General features: G+C 39.5%; 1 protein-coding gene across 16 annotated transcripts in view; it reads right to left on the reverse strand.

Moving 5' to 3' along the window:
• The window catches only part of TCF4 (transcription factor 4), a 339,468-nt gene that overhangs the window by 92,634 nt on the left and 229,467 nt on the right, over positions 1-17,367 (reverse strand). For 3 of the 16 annotated variants that reach the window (XM_080973476.1, XM_080973475.1, XM_080973474.1), the window contains exon 1: positions 9,578-9,766. The exons of the other annotated variants lie outside the window; for them this stretch is intronic. In XM_080973476.1, coding sequence (XP_080829602.1) covers positions 9,578-9,646 — 69 coding nt within the window. In that variant the 5' untranslated portion in view covers positions 9,647-9,766. Of the gene's footprint in view, positions 1-9,577; positions 9,767-17,367 lie in introns of those variants that run through there. 16 annotated transcript variants of the gene reach the window in all.

Here is a 17,367-nt window from a genome sequence, read left to right on the forward strand (position 1 = left end):
TGCTGGGAAATGGGATTACCATAGGCAAATCAGAACATATCATATTACTGTCCAACCATTCACATGCTTAGTACTACACAAGGTCTCTTTTTCAGGTGTTAATAGAAAAATCAATTTTGCATCACAACAGCTGGGATCGTTTTAAATATCACAGCTGTCAGAATTTGAAAATAAGTAATCTGAACCTGGCCGCTGTGTTGGAAATACACTAAAATGAAAATGCAACCGATCTGTATATATTACCCCCTTTGCCAATCGAACTTCCGGTATCACTGGACAAATATCTAATAACAGGTTTCGGCATTTTAGCCAGCTAAGGCAATGGTAAATGCATGGGATTCATTTCCCACATGAAGCAGGTGAGAGGCTCACCAGAGCAACAGTTAAATTATCTGTTTTATGTATATCCTCTTAGTTTAGCTGGAAAAAAATAATAATTACAGAAATAGTGCTAACTCTAAAAAAAACCCCAACACCTTGATTTAAAGAACATTCGATCCGTTTATGTAAGTATTTTGCTGCCAAGCCAGTCTTCCGATTAAGTAATAGATGTGATAAATATCAGGCCTTTGTAATCCTGGAAATTGAGATGCTTGTGTTAAGGCGAAACTCTTCAATTGTTTGTAGTCCGTGCAGAAACAATTTAACCATTTCTTTCCTAACAGTTAAGCCCTGGAACTATTCTGGGAAGCTATTAATCAAATCAGAATATATCTATAATGGGACTAACTTGACTTCCCTCAAACCCAGAGCAAAGGCATTAATTTAAAGACTATAAAGAAGTATGGTAAGAAAGATTTATTTTGAACTAATGATAAACAGCAACAAGAAACGTTTTCAATTTCTGAACAGGGAGTGGCCGGATATGAAGCCAGATGAGAAGTCACACCCTCCACCCCAAAGTATGTCATGGGTGGGAGTTGAACGTGCCACTCAGGGAACTCTCTTGTGAGCTTGAAGGCACTCTCTCTCTGCATGGCACTTTCCATGAGCTCAAATGCACTGCTCGCTTCATGTGCTCTGGTGCTGAAAGGGGAACTGGGTCCAGCCTATGGGAACTTGTGCAGAGACCCTCTGAGAACTTGTGTAGCATGGTAACCAACAATGCAATCTCAGAAGTCATAGAATTTTAAAGTTGGAAGGGACCACGAGAGTCATCTAGTCCAACCCACTGCAATGAAGGAATCTTTTTGCCCAGTGCGGAACTCGAACCCACAACCTTTAGAGTCTCATGCTATCTGAGTCTCTGGTTCAAAAACTGCCCTGGCCACAAAATTCAGCAGGCAGCATAAGGAAAGCTACTATTTGACCCTCCCTCTCGTCTGCACTATGGGAAGATTTTTGCAATGATTTCTGAGATGAAGTGCTTTGATTACACTGTATATTGCTATTATTAGTTAGGTACAGAGGAATACGAAGGAGTTCTTCATGCTGCCATCCTTTGTGTGAACTCCCCTGTCGATAAATGGGCACATCAAATGCTGCTGGCATAACCAGATTACCAAAAAGCATCTGCAAGCATTACAAAATGGCCCATAAAGTTCACCTTGCTGTTAAAACGGTAAGATGCAAATACTGAAATGATTTCATTATTATTAATATTATTACATTTCACAAAGGCACTACGCATCAATAACACAACCACCATCCTTTTAATCTTTAGCCACGGAAGAGAACTCTTAAAACAAAACAAAAAGCAAGGCAAGGGAAGTCATTGTTACTGGATGAGGCTTCATCTTAAAAAGATATCAGAACATGCAATGCTACGTGGAAACTACTGCTTGCATAGAAAACGCCACAAGAAAGCACAGAATTCAGAGAGGAATGGTATATTTCTGTGGAATTTAAGATCATATCACTGTGCATTGGATTGTGGCCCATATCTGTGGACCGCGATTCTGAATGCCCCCGCCCCCTGGAAATAAATCCCAGTGCTCTCAACTTAATTTGCTCTCAAGCTTATTTTGTACAAAGCAAAGGGAGGGGGTGCTTGCATCTGGGCCACCGTGTTTAGGACTTGGGTTCATAAGTGGATGCGGTTAAAATAAATAAATAAACGAAAACCATCAGAAACTTTTAGGCAGTACATATCGCAGAAAGTATATTTTCCCCACCTTCTGAATATCCGTTTACAACCTGTACTAAAAGCTTCAGCACTAATCAGAGCAAGCAGAAGACATCGCAATGAAAATTACACTAAGTATATTTTCTAGCTGTTTCCATCACTCCCCACAACTGCTCACAGAAACAGTCAAAGAATCATGGTGATTCCTCGCCTGTTGGAATTGTTGTAACAGGTGCAGTAGTAATAAAATGTTGGGCAATCAACTTTTTCACGATGATCTGTCAGTTCAGCTTAATAATGCCATTAAGAATGCAAACATTTCTGCAATTTATATTTAAAAGTCAATAAAATAATGGGGTGCACCACTTATCCTTTTTAATTTTTTAAGTAATACATTTGATTATTTTAATCATGTCATCCTTTAACTGGCTGGGCTTAAATATTCAGGCAGTATCAATGTGGATTCCACCCCCCCACCCTCCTTTCTTTTTTTTTTAAAAAAGCCATTGAGCAATTCTTTCTTGCTCCCTTTAAAACAGAGACTATTTAGGGACAATCAGCAGACATTCGACGTTCAGTTGTTCTTAAGGGCAGGGAAATAAGTGAAATAAATCTTTTATTAAAGAGGAAGGGTACTGTAATTGACCATAAAGGAGTGGGAATCTGAACCACAGCAGTCAAATAAAATAACTTAGTAATAATAAGGATCAGCTATAAAAACTACCCGAGTGTAATTACAGGGAGTTTAGCTAGCAAGTGCAAAATGTTTCCTTTTTTAAATGCCAAAAAAAAGGGGAGAGAAAAGAAAATGTTAATATTATAGACTCTCCCATTATAATCTGCAGTATTACTAGTGCTCAAGGTTTGTTAGTCTATAATTCTCAGTGAATCGCCTACAGAGGTGAAAAAGCCAAGTCAAATGTTAGCCTGGATTGTTAACATCCTCTTTGCATTTTGCAGGTCAGCTACAATAGAAGCAGCTGGAATCTAACATTCTCCACGCTGCCCCACCAATTACTTCAACACTGCCTTCTCACTGGACGAGTGTAATTTGGTCTCTATGAAAGCTCAGCTCTGGGTCCCTTGAGGACGGCAAGCAAAGACTACATATTTCAGGGGTGTCTGAGCAGAGACACATCGCAACCCTGCTTTTTCATTTGCCAGGCTTCAGACTAGCCCTTTTTGGCTTGAGCTTGGTTCAATGCCGAAACACACCTTCTCTTGCAACAACCAGGTTTTGTACACTGGGATATTTATAGCAGCTGCGCTCTTGCTTAGGCACCTATTAAAAACGGTGCAGGTGTAGTACATTTCCTCTATTTAATTTTTTTTTATTAATCTTTCGGGACATCACACTAATAAAACAAAAAAGGGGGGAATATACCACACATGCCTATGTACACGAGCATTAAAAGCACACGTGAAGAACTCCACATTATAAAACAGGAACGCCCACAGAATCATCATCACAAATTAGTTGATATATTATAAACTGATAAAATCTTAAATAGCAGGAGTTTTACAGGGACTAGTGGCATGACTGCGTATTTGCAAAAGGTTCCTACGATGGCAACTTATACTGGTAATTCCAACAAGACAACCGCCAGCAACAACAAAAACAACAACACAACTTTACACATGTAGACAACATGCAACTCTACTTTTGTCTGTGAAACTGTCCAGGGAGGGGGGTGGATGTAAGACGGTTCTAGCTAAGTGAAGGATGATAAAGTTGCCCTTTTGATGTGCTAGCAGCCATTTACTTTAGGACGCACAAAGGCTTTAAGGATTTCACTTCATACGCACACAGCAGAGTTTCTAGGTTACTCCAGTGGCAAAAAAATGGGAACCTTATTGTTTTCCTGAGCAAATTCTGTCAGATGCAAATTTGGCGAAACAAAAATATGGCGTATTCACCTGAGGAAATGTTGTGTGTTCACCACAACGTAAAGTCAATCCTCTGGGTTGTTAGGGAATATATTTCCCCCTCCATCCTCTACCCCAAGATGTCTTTGGAGACAGACATCTGCCACGTGTATAAGCATAGGAAGCACGTCAAAAGCAAACCTGGACCGACAGACAACTGCCCAGACAAAAGTGAAGCGGATCCACGATCCAGTTAAGTTGAATTATGATGGCTGAAGCCAATTTATCCCCACCCCAAAATTGACTGCAGTGGCAGTAAATAATTTCAGCTCGAGGACTGAGAAACTTCATTGGGTTATGGATCAGGCTGGCAGCATCTCACACTGTTTTCCATATGTGACAAGAGTCCCATAGACGGTGTGGTGGCTGCAAGAAACGGACAGCAGTTGCCTTTTCCGAATGCCCTTTTTTTAAAAAAAAAAACAACCAACGGGAAAAATCCTATTAGTGAATGAAGATGACAATACGCCTATGAATTTAGACAGCTCTTGTCTATCTTTCGCTCTTTCTAAACACAGCTTGGTGCAATATCTCTAAATCCTAGGTCCTTGACATACTACGGCAATTTTACAGTAAACTGAGTATAACATGAACCAGACATATTCTCGAACAGGAAACAAACAGCTCTTCTGCACAATTTCCTGTAGATCACTTGGAAAGGTATTTAAAGACTGTACTGGCAATAAGCATTTTTTAAATTAACCTCCCTGCTCCCTCCCCAAACCAAAATATGCACTCAGCCCAAGATGTTGAGAATGCAGTATTTTTCTTTAAAAGCGAGATGTATTAATTTCTCAGAGCTACCTCATCCATTCACCATTAAGTGAAACAGCCACCACGTATAATTTTATTTGCAAAGAAACTGAAGGAGAGCTTTATTTCTGCAACCATGCTGAAATTCATGCTTATTACAGGGAGGTGGTCAGCGTACGATATGCTACAAACATATGTGAGGGCTCTGAGCCAACATAAAGCTGCATTCGAAAATGATGATTTAATCAGGGTTCCGTCTTTAAACATATCTATAATGTCAGTTCAGCAAATAAACAGAATAACGGCCACATATATTTTTGCACCATAAAGAGGCAACACTAGATACCATTGTAAAAGTAAAGGTTTAAAAGCAATTAATTTATTTTAGAAAGGATTTCCACCATTGTTATTTCCATAAACTCCTGCTAAGCTGTTTTGTTTTGAAAAGGGTCAGGAATAGGCAAACACAGACACATTAAAATTAGTACATATTCATCTTTCCCAACCTTTTTCTTTTCATGGTATCAAATGGGCGGTTTTGAAAACTATTCATTTTAGATCCAAGTTGAGCAATGATTTTGGGATTCTCCAACAATTTAGAAAGATAACCAATGTATACCTATATATTCTACTAGCTATTTTATTTTGTAAATATAATGTAGAAAATGCAGACCTTTTTTTTAAAAAAAACCCATATAATTAAAGTATCTATTTATTATACTGTTTGCAAAAAAGTTGCAACTGTAGTATTGCTTATGAGACTGAGATAACTATCACAGCATACATGTTTCTAACTCACATGCACCATTTGGGTATAGGCTCCAAAGATTTCAATAGAATTTCTTTCTGCTTAACATCGTTTGAATATGCTCCTTTATTTCTGACCTTCAGTATTTCCAAAATTCAAACACTAACACTGCATTTTCTTCATGTTCATGCCAGTTAAAAATATGAAAAATGGATTATAGTTTGCTTTTTTTAAAATACAAAAAATCCTAGATTAAATGAAGGGTATCTATTGGCAGGTGTTGTTTTTTGTTTTAAAAATGCAATTTTACAGGAAAAGGGACAACACTATCATGATATTCCTCATAAGAGTTTTTACTCTTCATTTACTAGAGTTCATATAAGGAGTTATCACACTATTTGGCCTAGACTATTAGCAGGAACAACACTATGAACTATTCATCTCTGTCTTAAGAACTTTATGGAGTTGAAAAGGTCCATAATAAGAATAGCAGACATAATACAAACATAAAAACTCATTAGCATTTACTTTTTGTGATTTGATAACTTGACAAATAACTATTTCAAAACAACTAGTTGGTAAGATGGCTTGACGCTTGTTGGTATAACGTACAAAAAAAGAGCAATTATGATAATTATAGGGTTCGCTATATGATTTAACACATGCGCATGCGGGCGGGAGCCAATGATGGGAGCTTAAAATACTATTAAGTGAAAGTTTTGCCACTTTTGTTTTCAATTTCATTTGCAATAATGTCATCTTTGCTGTCGCCGTGTTCTTCCAAGTATGGCATTTGATCAAACAACTGCTTGCTAAAATCTCAGTCATGTGCAATTAGCAATGCTAAACATCAGATTAAAAAAGTGACACTACACAATTTCAGACCATACATGCTATCACAAATATCTTAAGAGTCTCAAGAAGCAAAACATTAAAGGAGCAGATGCTCTGGCAACATAGTTATTGTGCGCAATGTGTTACAGAACCCAAAGCATGCATTATTAAAATAAATATGGATAATAATTAATTTAAAAAACAACAACAAAGCACGATAAATTTAAGCACTGGATATTATTAGTTATAGTGAAACGTATGCTGCAACCGACCATATGATGTGTGTTTGAAGCATTTCCTCTAAAAGCGGTGCTTATTTTTTTATCATCTAAAAAAATTGAATAAATATATGGCTTTTAATAGGGGAAAAGGAACCTATCCTGCTACTTCAGAGAGAAGGGATGACACGGACAACAGGTGAATGGGGGAAAAGAAGTGTATGGTTTCTTCAAACACCATAACGCATTCATTACGAAAAGAGCAACTCTGAGTACTCATCGGTCAGATGGATTTACATTTTGAAGAGAGAGAGAGAGAGAGAGTTTATTCCTCACCACATTCTTCTTCCCATACTGCTAACTTACATACAGAGGAGATCTGGAATGATTTTACATCCCCCACCCTATTGTTTATTCCCAGGGAAGACCTGCTTCCACCTAGCTGCTCTCAGTTCAGAAAGTTCAAACTGAATTTAAACAAGTAATTGACTTGTCAAGGGAAGTGGGGGGGGGGGGGAGAGAGAGAGATGAGGAGGAGGAGAAATTCCAAACTATATCTTGTTTAAAGACAAAAAAAGTCATGCAACTTATTGTAGCCTGTACTTTCCTCCGACTAAGTGGAGAAAGAGGTGCAACACCCGAAACGAAATCTAGCATCCGTCCTCCTCCCAAACAGGCATTCTAAACAATTCACGCAGGGCATACACAATCTCTGCAAGATGCCTGGCACCCAATCAAGACCTGCATTATGTACAATCCGAGCTAGAACGATGCTGGCCACATAAAAAGGTAGCCCCGCAAAAAGACAGAAACACAATTTCTCCCCTTCTCCCGTCAAATGCCAAGATTCTGGCCTCTTCCACAAAGACCCTGTAACTTTACCATGAAGACTGATGCCTTATTACAGAGCTGAATCAAGGAATTTCCAGGTTTGGGTGTTTTTTAAAAAATGCCCTCTGCTGATACCACCAGTGTTTATTGTTTCACCTCCCACCCCACAAAAAGCTTCATATGCAGTGTGACATTTCCTGGTTTCTTTTTGTTGAACACATACCAACAGATTTGTTTTTAATAAATGCCATTTAATGGTTCCTATAAATACATTTCCTCTGACAGTGCTCTTGATTTTTATGAGTAACATCCTCCTTTCCAGACTCTCCCTCCCCTGTCAAAAAATCAACTCCAACTGAAAATATTTACTAAATGGGGGGAGTAGAGGAAGGGGGGGCATTACCAGCAGTATGATCTCATGTCCAGAATTTCCCTTCTAAACGTCTACAAACCACATGGATGCAATTGTACTGTGCGTGGCCACCTTAGCATGTGCGATGCATGTTTAATCTATTTTACTTTTAATGAAAGTTTTGTAACTTCAGGCCCTCAGTGATAAAAGGACAGCCACTTCATTTCATTGATGACCTCAGTCACTCACCCCATCAAAACTACCCCCATGGAAAAAAAGTATTTTCTTTTACAGAAAACCCTGCAGTTGTGATATGTAAATGCTGGACACTTTATGATTTTTCTAATTTTAAAGTTTGCATTTATTAGCTCCCCCACATGCTCCAAATGCAGGTACTGGCTTCATATGCAATAGATCAATATATCAAATGCAATATATATGGCTTCAAATTATATATATATATATATACACACATACACACAAATATATAAAGATGTATTTCTCTGTGTTTACTTAAACTCCCCTCTTTCTTAACAAACTGCATTAATCCAGAATATTATTTAAAAACATTGCTAAATACCTGATGAAGACAACATCTCTTGCTAGTAAGTGTTCTAACTGAGGGTGGAACTGAGTTATTCCAACAGATGTTCATTCATAGGGATGGGTTTCTCGTACAAAATAATGTAATCTCTATATATTATACGTGTGTGCTTGTATAGCACCCGTTCATATGCGTGGCATAATTAGTTTGCGCTGTCCCGTACCTTTGAAAAAGGCCTTGGTTCAAGCTCTAATAGTTCCCTTTTGGCCTAACTGCTCTCCCCTTGACTGGTATCAGACGAAATGCTGAAAAGTTGAGAGAACGCAGGCTGCCTTCTTTCCAGAACTTCCACATTTTATTTTCCTGTGTTTTTTTCCAGCAACACATCTCTTTACCTCAGCAGCCCATTAAAAGATTATTATTTTTTATTTTTAAATCTCTTTTTTTCCTTCCCAGGACCTAGCCAGGAATAAAAAAATAAATAAATAAATTCAGCAGACTTCCAGATGGCAAGTATAAACCTTCTGCTGAGGTTATCCGTAAAATACCAGACACTATTTCCCCCCCTCTCCTTAAATAAAGTGTTTCTGAAGAAAGAGAGAAAGAGAGAGAAAGAGAGAAAAGAAAGAAAGAGAAAGAGAGAGAGAGAGAGAGAGAGAGAGATGCAGGGAAACATTCTAAACAATTTAAAGTGATGCTTGCAATAATTGGTCTTTTTTGTTATTTTGCACTATTTTATTACTGTTTCTCACTGAATTCATCAAATGCTCAGCGTCTAGCATTCTCTGTCAGTGGCTGCTAGGTAAAAAGAAACTCAGCTGCAGACCCCGACTCGGGAAGCTGAAACGTCTCGTCTCAGACAGAGAGAAATGCACTAACAACTTATCTGCACAGAAAACTGATTTCTCCCTGCTTGCATTACTAATGCCCTTGTTCCGTACAGACCATCCAGATAAGTGAAAGAACAACTGGCTCAAAAATGACCAACTTTATGACTTTAAAAAGTTTCAGGCTGTAAAAAGCATTGCAATCTATTTTGAAGTCAGTTTTTGCTTTTTTAAAACAAAATAAAAAATAAACAAAACAAACGAAAAGACCAGCTTTCTCTTTCTGATTATAAAGCCCCCACCAACCCCCCTACGCTCAATAGTATATATAACATTAGCAAGAATTAAATAGCTTATGGAATAAGGAAGGCTGAAGTAGCCCAGAACAACTTTCAAAGCAATAAATGCAGCAAATGACTCTCATTCCTACGACAATAAAACTTGTCAAAATTACACCTTTAATTACAGAGCTAGCTTACCGCTTTGCCATTATAGTAGTACATCAAAGAGTTTCCTCCCATGCCAGGGATTGTGTATGCGCAATACATGGTCTCGTATTCTTTTTTTTTTCCCCCTCTCCAGTACCACTCTTAACAACTTTTTATTTCAAACTCGCTGTCCCTTTTTTCACAACAATTCCTTCAGTCGCATTTTCCCATATGGCCAGGCCAAGCATGGTGAATATGCAAAGCAGGGAGAAACCATTCCTGACGTTAGGGGTGGGGTGGTGCGGGGAGGGGGGGGGAGAGGAGGTGGCTAGGACTCTTCTGTCAGACAGTTAACTTTCCACAGCAAATCTGGAAGCCTTCCCAGTCCCGATTTAGCCGCAATTCCTAGTGCATGCAAGAAGAGATAGCTTCAACTTTTTCACTTGGATCCCCCCCCCTTCAAACTCCACACCCTGGAATAACGGTGATTCTTAAAAGAGATTTTGGAAAGAAAAATAAAATAAAGATTTATTTTTTTTAACCTCCCCACCAAAAAGCAAAACAAAAAACACAAGTTCCAGCCACACTCTTTTCTCCCCTAAAATTTCCACTCAACTGCCTTAGGGTAAAAGTGGAATAGGGTCCATTATTGAAGAGAATACAAATGCAGTTAATTGACTCCCCCCTCGCTCTCTCTCTCTCCCTCTCTTTCTTTTTTGTTTTAATTTGATTAAAAAGCGAGTGGCAGGAAGGGAATCGTATGATGCACATCTAATAACTCTACCATCTGTCTCTGCTGCTGGCTGGCTCCCAGCATTGTACGCAGCTGCCTGAGAACTCGACTCAGAGAGAAAAAGAAGGGGGGGGGGATAAAAAAAAACCCACCCAGCAGCCCCCCGTCTCTGACCTCGCTCAAAAGGAGAGAGGAGCAGTGTTTTCTGACTGCCTGGTCAACAACCTACAAAACGAGGGTTGAGAATGAAACAGAGGAAGATTGCTTCAAGCCCTAGCCTCTTTTTAATTTTTTCTCTTCTCTCTCTCTCTCCCCCCACTGCCCCCCCCCACCGCAAAGTCACTGGGCTTTCTTTTGAAAGCAGGAAATAGGTTAGAGGCATAGAACGTAATTCAGCTTCAGAGCTGGCATTTAATGCTTAAAGGGAAATCAATTGACAGGCTACTATAGACAACCCCCCCCCCAACAGAGCACTTGCTCTTTTCATTGGGGGGGGGGTTCGGTATGGTGGAGGCGGACGGGGGATGTGTGTGTATGTGTGTGTTTGGGTATTGGAGGGGGGGTTGTTCTCCGCCCTCCCCAAATGCAACTGCTTCTGAATGCTGAACTTGAAAATTGCTTGCTGCTATCATTACAGGAGATTAGCCCGGAAAATATTTGGAATGAAATGAAGCTTGCTGCTAATGTTTTAATGTATTGGACAGGTGAAAACTGTTTTCTAACAACAACAACAACAAAACACCTCATCAATTTCTTTTGTTAAGGGGGAGGAAAACGCTCCCCTACCCACCAATGTATAAACACCAACGAAAACTCCTGTTTTCCTGTATTCATATAATTTTTTTTGTCCATGGTGTTGGAAAAATAAAGCATGTTCATTGCACAATACACTAGTGGGTGGATTCCGCTTCTTAATTTTCTTTTGCACTGTACAAGCTAAGCCAAAAATGGGGAGAGAGGTTAAGAGGGTTGGGGGGGGGAGAGAGAGAGAGAGAGAGAGAGAGAGAGAGAGAGAGAGAGAGAGAGAGAGAAGATAGGGACTGGCTTAAACTTGCCAAATTCAGAGCATCACAGGAAAGGAAGGCCCCTGGGAATTGATCCCAAATGAAACTAAATAATTTGCATATGCTGAAGCAAATGCCATCTGAGCATACAGCTATTCTCCAGAATCAACTTTAATAATTCAAAGCACCTATTTCCTTACTACTCAATGTGGTAACAAAACACATACAGTATTAATAAACAGCAAGAGGTGGCAAGGTCAGTTCTAAGCAGCCGCCTTTTGCTAATGGTAAAGTTTTATTTTGTACTCTTCCTTACGAATCTACGCAGAGTGTAGGTCCATATGTATATTTTAGAGACGGAGGAGGGAACAGAGGGTTTATCTAACTTCCCTGCTCTGCATTTATTTGGGAGGTCCCCAGAGATTCGGGTAAACAGTTCTTGAATTATAATCACACATTTCATTCAAATTTCATGCTTTGAGGATTTTTTCCTCATTAGAACAGTTAGTTGTCAATCTGACAGGATCACATTTGTAACCTTTAAACCACCCTCTGTGTATAAATACATAAGGCCAGGAAATCCAAGTAAGACAGGTCTATGCGCAGGAAAAACGTAATGCCTACAAGCAGAAGGGGAGATCTCAGGGCACACACACACTGAAAACTGATTATTTCACTTATGAATACATTTAGCTTGCTAACAGTGCATCCTGTGCACGTCTACTCAGAAGTAAGTTCACCAGGATTTGCCCCCAGGAAGTAGGCAAAAGATTACAACTTAAGTCATCTAGATACTCATTTTAGATGTATTCTCACCTGCTTTGGGAGGAGTAACATTGAAAGACAGTCTCTAAAAAAATTATATATCAAAAGTATCCACAGTTTTATTATTTTTAAAAAAAATGCTAAACAAAAACCTGACCCAACACAGTATTTTCCCACCACCCTGATGCACAACTCTATCAATTATGCTTTCACAATTTAAGAGTCTTAAGATATACCTTCAAATCATGTGGTGGTAGGGAAATCCCACAAAGTTGTGGATTAGTATAATATGCAATTAATGCTTAATTCTAATAAAAGTTTACCCCCGAAAGTAGATTTGATGGATTCCTAAGCCACTAAATTCACTCTAATCAGTTCACAGCCATTGAAACAACCCTCTAAAATCGGACTAACACTATAAGCTTTAATTACTGGCACAAGATAATTATGAAATTTCATATACTGATGAAGCCTATAGGAAAACACAAATTAATGCAGACTGATCACATTGAAGAGTGGTCTTGAAATAATGACCTTTCGGATACAAAAGTGACTGTGTTTGGGTCAGTGATGCTTTCATCAAGATGGAAGAAAGGCTTTATTCCTTCACCAGGACACCTTAAAATAAAATAAATAAATGGAAGTCCATGTAGTTAAAATCAGAATACATGGAGTTTCTCAACTTCTTCTTTTTACTTCTTTTAAAAACAGAGCTCTTTCATGTCAGAAGTGCGTAGTATAATTGATTACTGCAATCAAGGAGAAGCCAGAGCTTAGAAGCAGAGGCCAAGGTTTGAAGGTTTAAGGTTCATGTTAGATTCCTTGCATCTTCAGATAAAAGAGCTGGAGGAGACCCAACAGACAAGGCCTTGCTCATGGAAGACACTACTGGGTTAAGTGGATCAGTGATCTCACTGGGTATATAAAGCAGATTCTTACTCTTGACTATGAGAATGCATTCACACAACTCAATATTAACTGTACAGAGATGATCAACCTGAATGTATGGCGGTGGATTGTGCCAGCTCCACTTCCTCCTGCTGGCGGCCACACACGGGTCTTAAAATTTTGCACACACAGATCCCAACATGCATAGAGCGGTTCAATATGTGCAATTTGTTTGCCACAAGATCAAGGTGCCCAGATTCTGCCTAAAAGTTGGGTCTTTGCATGCATCCCCTTATCCAAACATGTGAACATTACTTGGGGACCTGTACATCAGGCTAATGCAGTTCTTACCGCCACACATACAAAATGAATGTCTGCACAGGGTATACCAGTCCAATAAAAAAATCCCCCTTTTGCCTGATGATGATGATGTTCAGATGTTTCTCTTGCTTTACTACACAACCCACAATTTTCTTACTGGCCCAGTCAGGGTTATATGACTACTGTGCATGTTGACAAAGACACAAGAGTGTTATCAGGGCGACACAATTTCTGCTTGGGGTACTGAAATAATCAAACACAAGTCTTGTAAGTTCTCTGAACGAACATGAAAACAGCTGGGAAAATTCCCTCTCTCAACTCAAGTTCTCAATTCCAAGCATCAGTCTCACTGGGACCACTTGCCTTCATTTAAGCTTCTTTCCTGAATCACAATAGAAAGTATGCATTCAGACAAACAGAGCCACCTCTGCTAAGAGTTAGGGTTACACCAAATGAGATATCAACTTCTCTTTTCTTTTCTACTTTCCCCATGTAGAGGTTAGAACGTCAGTCTAGGACTTGGAAGACCCAGATTCAAAATCCCACTCAGCTATGGAGCTCAGTGGGTGATCTTGGGCCAGCCATTTTATCTCAGTCTAACCTATTCCAAAGTCTTGTTTTGAGGGCAAAGGGGCAGTGGGAAAATGCCCTGTATTCTGCCTTGAGCTCCTTGGACAAAAGACGGGATAGAAATGTAATAAACACTTAAGACAAAATAAACTCTCTCCTTACCCTTGTAAAGCTAGCACATCAATGAGAAGGATTCTAGCTTAGCTATATTACTAACAGAGCAATCATATCCATGCCTACTCAGAAATAAGTCCTGTTGAATTCAGCAGGACTGACTCACAGGTACGTGGGGTTAGGATTGTAGCATGTCATATTAATTTCACAAAGGCAAAGAGCATTTCACTCATGGACACTTCCCATGTGCTTTCTGAGGTTCTGTAATCACAGTTATGCTCAGGGTAATCTGAATCAATAATGCTTCTGGTCAATAGCAGCTATCCACATTAATCTCACCCAGCATCATCCCTCATACAAAGAACCTAATGGCCAAGGAGCCAAAACTGTAACACTTTTTGGAAGACACTAACATGCCCCTAACTCTCTCTTTGAATTGCAATCATATCTTAAACACAACACCCAACTCCTTAACACACTTCTTGCACTTTTAAGTACGTCCTTCAGGAAACAGTGTGAGAAGGATAACAGCACCAAGCTGGGAAGGCAGGAAGTTCAGAGAAACTAGGGACAGATGGACACTAGAAGCAGTGACAAAGGAAAGATTAACCTTCTGAGTCGAGTAAGAAACTCTGACGGCCACTGAAGTCCAAGCTGCTTTCGAAACTCCAACAGGTTCATATAGTTCATATAGTTCCATTTGTGGGTTTTTTTCCCCACATTCACAAAGGCTACAGTGCATCTTTCTTCAGCCCTTGCTGTAGTCCAGATGTTTTGGACTACAACTCCCATCATCCTTGGTCATTGCCCATGCTGGGGCTCTTAGAATTTGGAGTCCCAGAACATATGAAAGATACCCAACTGGGGAAGGCTATAGACTTATTATCCCCTCAAATAATAGGTGGTATCCCACTAAGTCAAACTCCAAGTAGGCCCATTAAGATAAAGGGGTCTACTCTGAAAATGACATATCTCTTAGAACAGCGAGTTCCTTGGGCAGGTGCTTCAGTTGCTTATCCAGTTTGGGTCAAGCAGTTTGGTATTTCTAGTGATCTGAACACTATTTTCAATAGTAAAAGAGAATGGATTGAAATGTTTGTTCCCTTCCTGCACAACACAATGTTACAGTGTGTGAAACCTTATATACAGAATTAACTAGGAGAAGACATATTCTTACTGGCCCATTCAAAATGAGGCTTTGGGGGTAACAGGATGCTATTGATTAAAAAGGAGTGAACAGCTAAAAATATAAACAGTTATCTGACAAGAAACAGCTTTAAAAAATAATAATAATAAAATAAAAATAAAAATAAATGTGTGTTGGTGTTTTAATCTCCTAATGCAGTGCTGTCAAATTTGCATCTGGACACAATGTAACTACTTTAGGGATTTTCACTGAGCCAGGCAAAGGCAGTTGTTAAGCTACATTTTGTTGATCCAAAAAGCTGGTATTAATACAAATTGCTAAAAAGCCAAGTCCCCAGTTATTACAAACCAAAATGCCCCAACAGGAGTCGCTGCTGTCAAATGCTCCTTGCAAACATTTGTTTGCGTTTTAGAAAGTTATAGTCATGCAGATGAGAAAAACATTGTGCAGCCACAAACAAGATACAGAATCAATATATTTTCTAGATTAGGATATATAATCAATCAGTACCTCTATATCCCTTGACACATATGTATAATAGGGATGCTGCATTAATCCAGAAGATATGACTTATGACAGGTGTACTGCAAACTCTCTTGGTGTGGACTGTTATCCTAAATGCAGCTACTCTGCAATGGTAACTCTCCAAATGTACTTTGCACCAGGAAAAAACTGTTAGGGTCTGGATGTACAAACACTTGTGGCAGCTGGCCAGGGAGACATGTTAAGAATGGATATGCACACCCAAATGCACACCTTATTGAAAGCAGTGGGCGGTGTCTGCATTTGAACGTGCATCCCAATTCACACCTGGTTTACACTGGTCCTGACAGTGTCCTGGGGTCTGAACAGTAACACAAGCATACGGTGTACGACCATTGTTCTGCAAGTTAGGTTGATGGAATAGCTCAACAATTCCATGGTGGAGGAGCTGGTTGAGAAGAGGTCCCATAACACCCGGAGCTCTTGACTGAAGCAGTTTTTCCCCTCCCCATCACGGAAAAGCATAAAACCAATGTCTTGGCAAAGGTGTTAGATTTTAGTGTAAGTCAAAAGACAAGCGCAAAAGAGCACTTGGGCACTTGAACTCAGTCTTAAGGTCACTAGAGTGGATCTGCATCCATCAATAGTGCATCCTTGTGCTGTAGCAAAAACATACCCAGGATGGTGCTATGCAGCTCCTCTCAGTTTATAGTTGTTGCTATAGAAGAAGAAGAAGAAGAAGAAGAAGAAGAAGAAGAAGAAGAAGAAGAAGAGGAGGAGGAGGAGGAGGAGGAGGAGGAGGAGGAGGAGGAGGAGGAGGAGTTTGGATTTGATATCCCGCTTTATCACTACCTTAAGGAGTCTCAAAGTGGCTAACAATCTCCATTCTCTTCCTCCCCTACAACAAACACTCTGTGAGGTGAGTGAGGCTGAGAGACTTCAGAGAAGTGTGATTAGCCCAAGATCACCCAGCAGCTGCATGTGGAGGAGCGGGGAAGTGAACCCAGTTCACCAGATTACAAATCCACCGCTCTTAACCACTACACCACACTATTGTAGTACAAATGTCTGTTTCACAACCTATCACATTTACACAGAACCTTTTTGCACCCCCCTCAAAAGTGGAGGAAATGTTCTGGGACACTCAGGGAGGTGGGTGAATTTTCATTTCTCAATTTTGCATAAGAGGTGGCCTAAGGTTTTTTCTCCCCTTTGAAGAAGAAGATATTGAAAGCATCAACCACCTCATACTTAAAGGTAAGAAATAAAAATTATTAAAATCTGTCTATCCACCCACTCAAAAAGAAAAAGGAAAAGAAAGATGAATCCAATATTGCAGGAAGACATTTTTTGCTGCATCCCCATGAAAACTGGAGGAAAACTCTGGGGCTAATACTTCAGCCTGTGAATAACTATGAGTGGTCTATCACTTTACAACAACATGCTTAACGTTACTCTGTTTGGAAATCTGGATTTAAAAATATAAATCTAATAACCTATTTTCAGTGCTTTGCACCACTTTCTAGCTCAGAAACTACAAAACAAGAATCATTAGGTGCAATCTATAACCACTCTCGCCCTATCAATATATTAAATGCAACAAGTGTGGACAAATTTGTTTTAATATGAGCTTTTATCCAACGTGACACAGAAAGCGGAAGATACCACATTACCACAAACACTTTGTCAGGAACTACTTCGCTCAGTATTTCTAATTCACCAACCCGACTTTCATTTTATAAGTTAGATATAGCTGTGCCATTGTGTCTCTTGTTCAGCACAGTATATAATTTCCGGACAAAAGTAAATAAGAAGT

Source organism: Podarcis pityusensis, assembly GCF_964106645.2.
Source record: "Podarcis pityusensis genome assembly, chromosome: 11".
Taxonomy (NCBI): Eukaryota; Metazoa; Chordata; class Lepidosauria; order Squamata; family Lacertidae; genus Podarcis; species Podarcis pityusensis.